Below are 10,609 nucleotides of genomic sequence, written 5' to 3' on the forward strand. Positions count from 1 at the left end.
GAGAGGGAGAGAGAGAGAGAGAGAGAGAGAGAGAGAGAGAGGATATAGGAGAGGAGAAAGGAGAGAGGAAAGAGAGAGAGGAGAGAGAGAGGAGAGAGGAAAGAGGAGAAAAGAGAGGAAAGAGAGAGAGAGGTAAGAGAGAGAGAGAGAGAGAGAGAAAAGAGAGGAGAGAGGAGAAAGGAGAGAGAGGAGAGAGAGAGAGGGAGAAAGGGAGCAAGAGAGGCAGAAAGAGTGAGAGAGGGAGGAGAAGAAATAAACTACACAGCAACTCCAAGGTGAAGATGTAGAGGAACACGTCAGCGGGAGATGGAAACTAGAACTTGCGTGTGCGTGTGTGCGTGTGTGTGTGCGTGCGGGCCACCATGAGTGATTCTAAGCTCCTCTTACCTGGCACTCGCTCATAGGTTCCTCTTCCTTGGTCTCCACCTTCTTGTCCAGAGTCTCTCCACTGAGCAGTGATTCCAACACCGGCCCCTCCGGCAAGCCCCCCTCCTTCTTCAGAGACGCCTCGTAGTCTGAACACACACACACACACACACCATACCGTACGTTACAGTAACACTCCCCTGCTAATACATGTTAGAATTCATTCCCAGCTACCACTTGGCCCTGACAGACTAACACAACAATACAAGTACAGCTACAGTACACCACAGGAGGCTGGTGAGGGGAGGACGGCTCATAATAATGTCTAGAACGGAGCCAATGGAATGGCATCAAACACCTGGAAACCATGTTTTTTATGTATTTGGTACCATTCCACTTTTTCCACTGAAGCCATTACCAAGAGCCCGTTCTCCCCAATTAAAAAGCCACCAGCCTCCTGTGGTTTTTCTCTGTCATTCTACGGCCTCCTCATCCTCCTTTCCAGTTCTCTTGTCTCTTACCGATCTTAAAGTCGATGGGTCCGAGGCGCGGGTCCTCCAGAATGTTGAGCCGTCTCTTCTTGCGCCAGCAGCGGGCAGGGTAAGTATACAACTGTCCTGGGGCTAAACCTGGGGGCCAATCAAAGAACAATGCAACAAGTCGTAAAAACTGCTAATGCAGACTAAACTATAATGAAGGGGTTAAGGTGATGATGTTATCCACTTTAAATAGAAGGGACATGTTCGTTTTTTGTGCAAAGAGAAATCCTAAGCTTTTATGGTCTCTATGCTTGACAAACCTGTACCTCCATCATTCTCTGTGCTTGACAAACCTATACCTCCATCAGTCTCTGTGCTTGACAAACCTATACCTCCATCAGTCTCTATGCTTGACAAACCTATACCTCCATCCGGCTCGTTTATGTTAGTAAAAATCAACCTGTGTCACTCAATACACACTCGAAAAAACAAACTCTAAACTCTGTACACATGCACATCAACATACTGGTAACAACTGAATACTCAACACCATAGGTGTGAGATGAGGGCGAGAGAAGAAAGAAGAAGAGGTAGGAGAGGGGAGATGAGAAGGATTACGAAGTGAGGGAGGAGAGGGGAGGAGAGAAGGATAGAGTGAGGGAGGAGAGGGGAGAGAAGGATAGAGGGAGGGAGGAGAGAGGGGAGAGAGAAAGGATAGAGGGAGGGAGGAGAGGGAGAGAAGAAGGATAAGAGGGAGGAGGAGTAGGGGAGAGGAGGAAAGGATGAGTGGGCAGGGAGGCGAGGGAGGGGCGGGGAGGAGGCGGAGACGCGGGAGAGAGAAACGGATAAGTGGGGGAGCAGGCGGGGGAGAGGGGTGTAGGGAGGAGAGGGGAGAGAGATAGGAGGGGAGGGAGAGAGAAGGATAGGAGGGGAGGGAGAGGGGAGGAAGAAGGATATGAGAGGAGGGGGGGAGAGAGAAGGAATAGAGGGGGGGGGAGGGAGGAGAGAGAATGAATAGAGGGAGGGAGGCGAGGGGAGAGAGAATGATAGACGGGAGGAGAGGGAGAGCAGAAAGGCCTAGACCTTACCCACACGCACAAGGACAGACACAACACCTGGGCCGGCGTGGTTCTTCTCCATCCAGATGTAGCAGTTGCTCTGTGCCACGCCGGTCTGGGAGTCCAGGAAGGGCAGGCGCATGGAGCGCTCAGCACACAGGCGGGCATTGTAGCTGCGGCAGTGCTCGATGGCCTCTCTGTAGAACTCCTCGCCCAGACTGGCACACAGCGGGCACAGGGAGGCCAGAGAGAGACACAGAGCCCTGTTAACCTAGGTCATTTGAGGACCCACAGATCAACATTGCATAATGCCCACTCTACAGTGAGAAAAGACATGTTTTGCCAAAGTACAGCATCATTCCTCTGTCTCTCTCTGTGTGTCTGGCCGTGGTTTTCTCAGAGGGCCTGGGATGTGTTGTGCCAGGGCATGTAGAGACTCATCAGTAGTGACGCACGCACGCACGCACGCACGCACACACACACAGTGGATGTAGCGACAGATGAAATGTGAGACACAGTGCTCTGAATGTGTGAACAGAGAGGCTATCAGCATCGCCAGATGAGGTAGAATAGACTGTTCCCTCCCAGACATCACATAATGTCTGTGTGTGTGTATAGTTATACGTGTGGGTACTTAATGCTAGAGTAATGTGTGTATATCTGTACTGTACATGAATGCAAGTCTATGTAGTAGATGTGAATGTGGGTAAGAGTGTATCCTGTAAAGTTTCTTTAGTCTGTTATCTTGTGCACCCACCTCCCTCCCTCCTCCCTCCTCCCTCCTTTCTCCTCCCCTCCCTCCCTCCTCCCCTCCCTCCCTACCTGTTCTTAATGACTGTTCCTCCAGATTGCCTGTGAACACAAAGATAGAGGGACACTGTGAGTCACTACCTTCCTCCTCTCCTCTCCTCTTCTCCTCTCCTCCTCCTCCTCCTCTCCACTCCTCATCATCCTATTTTATTCCTGGTGCTTCTCTAACACAGTCACAACACCAAGGTTGCCAGCCATGGCAGACATGAAGCATATTGTTCATACAGTACACAGTATATAGGATCACAACCATACATTTTACAGTAGAAAGCATATAAGATCACAGTATATGTACTGTAGTACATAGGATCATTATCCATACAGTATACTATACAGATGTAGGATCTTAATTTGACCTATATTGTCGCAGCAAAATAATCCTTCAACAACAGGATTTGAACGTGTAATCCAGAATGTTGCTTGATTGGTGGTTAGGCTATTAACCGGTCAAAATGAGGCTACATGAAAAGTGCAATACTGTTAATATAAACGTGCGGGTTTTCAGTGAATGTATGTAAATCACGAAGCTCATCTATAATTCTCAGCAACAAAAGAGTGATCAAATTAAGATGCTACACCTGTACAATATATAAAATTGCAACTATAGAGTGTTAACACATACAGTTGAAGTCGGATGTTTACATACACTTAGGTTGGAGTCATTAAACTTGTTTTTCAACCACTCCACACATTTCTTGTTATCAAACTATAGTTTTGGCAAGTCGGTTAGGACATCGACTTTGTGCATAACACAAGTCATTTTTCCAACAATTGTTTACAGACAGATTATTTCACGTATAATTCACTGTATCACAATTCCGGTGGGTCAGAAGTTTACATACACTAAGTTGACTGTGCCTTTAAACAGCTTGGAAAATTCCAGAAAATMATGTCATGGTTTAGAAGCTTCTGATAGACTAATTGACATCATTTGAGTCAATTGGAGGTGTACCTGTGGATGTATTTTAAGGCCTACCTTCAAACTCAGTGCCTCTTTGCTTGACATCATGGGAAAATCAAAAGAAATCAGCCAAGACCTCAGAAAAAATATTGTAGATAGAGAGAAAGAGGATATAGGAGAGGGAAAGGAGAAGAGGAAAGAGAGAGAGGAGGAGAGAGGAGAGAGGAAAGAGGAGAAAGAGAGGAAAGAGAGAGGAGAGGTAAGAGAGTGAGGAGAGAGAGAGAGAAAGAAGAGGAAGAGAAGGAGAAGGAGATGAGGAGGAGTAGAGAGAGAGGGAGAAAGGGAGCAAGAGAGGCAGAAAGAGTGAGAGAGGGAGGAGAGAAATAAACTACAATCAGAACTCAGGGTGACGATTGAGGAACAGTCAGCGTGGAAGATGGAAATAGAAGCTTGCGTGGTGCTGTTGTTGAGCGACGTGTGTGTGTGCGTGCGGGCCCAACCATGAGTGTTCTAAGCTCTCCTTACTGGCCACTCGCTGCATAGGTTCTTTCCTTGGTCTCTCCACTTCTTGTCCAGAAGTCTCTCACTGAGCATGATTCACACCGGCCTCGGCAAGCCCCCCTCTTTCTCAGAGACGCTTCCGTCGAGTCTGAACAACACAACACACACCACAGCGTTTAGATCCCCACCGAATACAACACATAACAGTAACTACTCCCGTACTATACATTACAATTCATCGCCCAGTTAGTCATTCTGGCCCTGAGACTAACAGCACACTCAGTAACATGTTGGGAAGCGGAGAGCGGAATGGAATGGCATCAAAGCAGCGGTGGAAACCACCGTGTCTGACGTATTTCAATACCGTTTCCAGCATATTCGCACTCCACCAGCCAGTTACCATGAGGCAGATCCTCCCCAATTACAGGGTGCGACGCAGCCTCTGTCTGTACAGGAGGCTTGTTCTCTGTCCTGTGCTACGCCCCCCCCCTCAATCTCCTCCGTTCCCAGTTGTCCGTGTCGTGGGGTCGGCCGGATCTTGAAGCTCGATGGTCCGAGGCGCGGGTCTCCCCGATGTTTAAGCCGTCTCTTTTGCGCAGAGGCGGGCAGGGTAAGTGACACTGGTCTGGGGCCCAAACTGGGGGCAAACAACGGCCAACGGAATGGAAGTCATGTGAAAAAGGCTTGCTACTGCAGACTCAGCTATGATGACAGGGTTATAGGGATATGAATGTTGTCTAATTGCGCAGATGATTCTGGTGGGTGGTGAATATAGTTTTAGTATCACTCTCCAAAAAAATGTTGTGGAACAACACAAGTTCTTTTGTGTTTGAGGTTAATTTGCTTGATCACAAGCAGATACCTCTACGTCTTTATGTCAGTAAAAAGAACAGGTCGTCACTCATCCACATCAAAATCTGAGGCAAACTGGTACACATGGCACAGCCCAGCCCCGATTTGAAAAAATCCACGAACACTAACATGATTGCATTGTCAACAACAAGCAAGAAGAGGTAGAGCGCGAGTAGATTTTAAGTCTGTAAAATGATGGGGAAAGGGGTCTAAAACATTTGTTTTTAAGAGTTGTTCTATTGCACAAAATTCTCAACAATGCAAGACCTGATACAATCTACTGCACACTTTTTCTTACTACTAAGCACCACCGCAGCCACAAGAAACAGGCGACACAGCGAGCTATCACTAACCAAAAAACTAACACACGCTTACATCTCAGCAACAGATTAGTGGCGCGAGATTTGAAATCCCTGCTTGTTGTTTGAAAAGCAGAAGGTGGGGGTAGCGGACTTTAACAGAACGACAATGTCAAGAGAATAGGTTAGTTCTTCTGAAGGTAGAGAACATGAGGGGCGTAATACATGGGGTCCCAGGAAAGGCATTAACGTGGAGAATATGGTTTAATTTAGTTAAGTTGTCTATTAGACACATGGATAAACTCAGATAGGTCTAAGCTGCTAATTCTGTACAATTTCTACGTTTAGTTCACATGGTATTTATGATACATTCACCAAGACATGACTTAGGCGGAGAGGGTTACAAAATAGCTTGATAGCTGTAGCAGATTTTGGACTAGCCCGATTGAAATCCGACTTGTTGCTTGAAAAGCAGAAGGAGCATAGGGGTCAACGATTTCTCTTATTAGAAACCAACAATTGTGGTTGCTCTGCTAATAGCATAATCTGGGTGAAAGAGAGGACTTGCAACACACGGCATTTGTTTTGTTAAAGTTGGGTTTCTGAACTTTATATACATGTGGGATATCTTGGAGACGAGCTGAGGTGATGTGTGAAAGCAATAGAGAGGGGATGTGTGTAGAGAACACATAAGAGACGAGACAGGGAGAGATAGAGAGACACAGGGAGGCAGAAGGGTCTCAAAAAATGAGTGCTGTTCTACGATTGTAAGCGATCTTCCTGGAATAGCCCCCGATTTGGCACTTCATCACGACTTGTTTGATCTTTTGGCAAAAGCTCAGTAATGTGTGTCCAGCGGGTGATTGTGATTTTTATTTAATAGGGGATTAGAATTGTTTTCTAGTAGGAAAATACGCAACCTGGGAACGGGGGTAGTATTTAACTGGAAGCATCTTGACTTGCTAGGTTACCTAAGGTTCTGGTTACTATGAATCTAATGAGATGACAAGACTGACAGTCACATATCTAGAATTCATCTTATACACACTGGGCACGGTAGGAGTAATCTATACTACAGCGACTCGAAAGGTTTGTAGACAGCTTGCTCGTGAACAATAGCCTGTCGTAGTCTTGACCGATTAGGGTCCAGGCGAGGGCCAAGCGGCGTATAGAATGAGGCAGCGCTACTATGTAGCTATCCTGCGGGGCTTGTGTAAGAGCCGAGAGACGGGAGTAAGGTGGGGCATTATATAGGACAATCATTGTTTCTGTGAATTAGACTGTGCGATCACGGGGGTCAAAACGGCTTATGTGCTTTGGGCAGAAAACAGGTCTGGTTCTATAGAGGTGTAAGTGGAATCTAGAGCACTGAAGAGAACACAGATTCTGTGACATTCTTTGTTACAAGCCCTGAAGTCTTATAGGAGGAAAACCCGCGCAAGAGATCGGGTCTCAATCAGAATGCATAATGCGTCCTACGTTAAGATTGGTAGCCCGAATTCTGATAAATCCGACTTGTTGCTTGAAAAGCAGAAGAGTAGGGGTAGATTTTTATTACTTAGACGATGGCATAAGTAGTTGTTATCATTGTTTGCAATGATAAATAGGGTGGAAGTCAAATTCGGCGGTCCTGAATCTCTCATACCGTCGCTGATCTGTGCCGTGTTTGTGTGGTTTTAAATGTCAGAGGTTATGTGTGAGAATGTTAGGTGAGAATCTGTGTCTAGACTTGTGGTTCTGAATATGGGTTACTGTAGAAGACGCAAGACTACATCGGCAGGTAAGGGGTTTACAGAATAGGCATCTCAGTAGTACGATTAGGCATCAGCGACGCCCGATTTTGAATCGACAGTTCAGTCTGCTATGAAAACACGGTTCAGGAGAGATGAGTAAGGGCGGTGTACACAGGATTGAATAATGGTTAGAGAAACAAAATGTTTTCTGTAAAAATGAAGTGCTTGGACTGAATGGGTGGTGTCAAAAACACGAGAGAGCGATTATCAGTGCTTGTGTAAGTTGTAGAGAATAAGTTAGTTTGATAGTAAGTGAGACATGTGAATCTCTGCTATAGGTGATACATTTAATTTTTGTTCTCGTCGCTTGTGTGTATAAAGGTTACAGCAATAACAGGCGAAGGGTTCAAACATAGTCTGTTAAAGCGTTGGGTTGATGGCTCCCGTTTAATTGAAGCATATGTAGCTCGTAGTGTGTTAATATGTTGTAGCTCTTGTTAGAAATAGCTAGAAGAGTAAGGTTGTAGTAGTTTATGATATCTGGTGAATATAGATGTGGATGTGAGAGGTGATGATGGGCGTTGAAAGGGCGATTTCTTTTAGGTCTTGTTGGATTGTTTTTGGATAGAATTTATGAATCTGACTTCCATGACACTTCTTGACTATTTCTCCTTCATCCCCTCTTTCTCCTCCCTCCTCTCCTCCCTCCTCGCCTACCGCATTCCAGAATAGATAGATATCACTCAGGCAGAGCGATGGGTTACAGAATAGTCTATTCAGATTGTAGATTGCGACTTCTGTGAAATCGAAGAGCAGTTGTTAGTGTAGGCATTCGTAGGAGTCAGCAAAGAGTAGCGGTCAGATTTCTTCTCACTCTATAGAATCCCTACCATTTGTCTCTCTTCTGTAAATTCTCTGCCGTGGTCATGCTGGGTTCTCAATAACCTCATATCTGAGACTATTTTTAGTTTCTGTGTCTTTCTTTAAACGTTGTGATTATTTCTGAAACATTTAATGAGAAGTGGTTATAGCCTTAGCTAGATAGAGTCATGATCATTGCTTAGCATAGTTAGTGTCTAGAAAAAACAGAGACGAGTAGAGTTAACAGTAATTGGAATCAGCATCTACCGATTTAACAGATTTGGTTAGGACCAAGGATATATAATAGATAACAGATATCACGACTTTGTTGCTTGTTGAGTAAAGGTAAAGATAGAGGTAGGGATCATGTATTTAGTACAGTATTAAGAAATAATTATGTTTTCTGTCAAATGATGGGGTAGAGAGTTGAGGTTTATGAACATACGTTGTCGCATGTGGTGCTATAAATAGTTGGATACTAGTTGGCAATCTTTGAATTTAATGTAATACATGAGGATAGATGTATAGGCGATCATTGTTAATAGCCAATGGTAGCTCGCTTGATGTGGTGGCTTAGGAGAAAATAATATAGCGGGTCAAAATGAGGCTACACGGTGAAAGGAGTGTTGAAAAATAAGCCTGTTATAGAGTTTATTTACAGGATTGGTAGCAACGCTCGGATTCGTGGAAGAATTTTCCGATGAATGTGTTGACTTGTAAATGTAAAGAAGTCTGTAAAGAAGATATGTCTAGAGGAGGTCAAAAGGAGGTTGTTAATATATTGAAAACAAGAGGCTTATTCTGTAAAATTGATGGGAACGGGGTCAAAACTGTAACGCATTATGGTTTGTTAAAGGTTGAATATTTGTGCAAGTAGATAATGAATCGTGAGGGCTGTTACACATTATCAGATACTGAATATGTTTTCAAGGATCGTTTACATAGTAATAGGTTGCGCGTACGAATATAAAGAGCGAAGGGTTATGTTTTAATAGCTTCCTACGTCACACTTCATGGTTGATAGTTATCCAGAAATCTCTCGGTATCTACGGTAACTTTTGGCTAATTGCGTTGAGAGCACAGAAGAAGTAGGGGAATTTTATTGTGTAAGACATATGACAATGGGGTCAATGTGGTTTACAGGAGATTCATATTGTTTTGCTAGTGAGTTATGTTTTGATAATTTAGGATGTTTTAGCATATTTCTGACATCTGTATATTTTCAAATTGCAAGCGTGGCGAGAAACATCGGGACGTTATACACAGTGGAATCAAAATCGTTTTGAGAGTACTGATGATCTGGGTAGCGTATTACAGATATCTCATGATATGGAAAAACGATCTCAAGATGATTAGAAAATGCGAGATAGAGATGCTATGGGGTAGATGTGTTTAGTGAAACTTTCTGTAGAATAACATGATGGTTCTATTTGATGGTATAATTGTTGGTGAAGGTGGGCGGAAGTTGAAGGGGCAGTATGGTTCTTGGGGTATAGCTGATTTTAAGAGTAGTTGGAGCTTCTTATAGGAACATCTCCTCTTCAACCTCTTCTAGGATGTCTTTTTCTCTTGGGAACGTTGACATGAAACGGAGGACAACGAAGGTGGTTAACAAATAGATCTAGGTTAGACGGGAGTTGGGATAGCGGTTGGGAGAAAATAAATTACTCTCAGTGGAGATTCGTCCACTAACAAGATATCAGTAGATAGGTAGGGGGCCTAGAGTGTTAGAGCATATTTTGTCCAAACCGCCTGAAGGTATTGTTTTGGTAAATGGATGGGAAGTTTGGGGTCAAACGATTTTTTTGTGAAAAGTTTGTTTTGCATAGATACAATTTATGAAAACAATAGTTACGCATAGTAGTGTAATATCATGAAATTTTTTCCAGGAGAGGAGGCGCGAACCAGGGAAAGACATTTAGCCATAACTGATAGCTTAGGGTTAAGGATTCGTGTAGTCAGGATGTATTAGCGAGATCGCAGGTTCTGTGTTCTGGTATGATGGGATGAATGGTACATTGAGGGATGGTCGAGAGTGAGGCAAATAAATCCAGAACACAGCATAAGGACCTTGTGAAGATGCTGGAGAAACAGGTACAAAAGTTACTTATATCCACAAGTAAATAGCAGTCTTTATATGTCATAACTAAAAGGCCGCTCAGCCAAGGAAGAAGCCACTGCTCCAAAACTCCATAAAGAAGCCAGACTATACGGCTTGCAACTGCAACTGGGGAAGAAATTCGTACTTTTTGGAGAAAATGTCCTCTGGTCTGAGAAACAAAAATAGAACTGTTTGGCCGATAATGACCATCATTGATTTTTGGAGGGAAAAAGTGAGGCTTGCATAGCCGAAGAACTACCAGTCCAACCATGAACGCGAAAGGGGGTGGCGCATCATGTGTAGGGGGTGCTTTTGCTTGCAAGAAGGGACTGGTTTCACTTCTAAAATAATGTATACGAGGAGGAAAATTATGTGGAAGTTATTAATGACGCAACACATCAGACGATCAGTCAGGAAATAGCTTGTCGCAAATGGGTCTTCCAAATGGACAATGACCCCAAGCATACTTTCCAAATTTGTGGGAAAATGACTTGTAGGTACAACAAAAGTAAGGTATTGGAGTGGCCATCAGCAAAGCCTGATCAATCACCAATCCCATGGGCAGACTGAAAAAGGTGGAGAGCAGGGAGGCCGTACAAACCTGACTCAATACACCAGCTCTGTCAGGAGGAATGTGGGAAGCTTGTG

General features: G+C 44.3%; 1 protein-coding gene across 3 annotated transcripts in view; it reads right to left on the reverse strand.

The window, feature by feature from the left end:
* The window catches only part of LOC111949894 (zinc finger protein neuro-d4), a 104,778-nt gene that overhangs the window by 56,073 nt on the left and 38,096 nt on the right, over nucleotides 1-10,609 (reverse strand). For all 3 annotated transcript variants that reach the window (XM_070434038.1, XM_070434037.1, XM_023967230.2), the window contains exons 2-5: nucleotides 2,726-2,755; nucleotides 1,961-2,121; nucleotides 888-995; nucleotides 388-515 (exon numbers count right to left, since the gene is read on the reverse strand). In XM_070434038.1, the coding sequence (XP_070290139.1) occupies nucleotides 388-515; nucleotides 888-995; nucleotides 1,961-2,121; nucleotides 2,726-2,755 (427 nt within the window). The remainder of the gene's footprint in view (nucleotides 1-387; nucleotides 516-887; nucleotides 996-1,960; nucleotides 2,122-2,725; nucleotides 2,756-10,609) is intronic.

The sequence above is a fragment of the Salvelinus sp. IW2-2015 genome, linkage group LG22, assembly GCF_002910315.2.
Source record: "Salvelinus sp. IW2-2015 linkage group LG22, ASM291031v2, whole genome shotgun sequence".
Lineage (NCBI taxonomy): Eukaryota > Metazoa > Chordata > Actinopteri > Salmoniformes > Salmonidae > Salvelinus > Salvelinus sp. IW2-2015.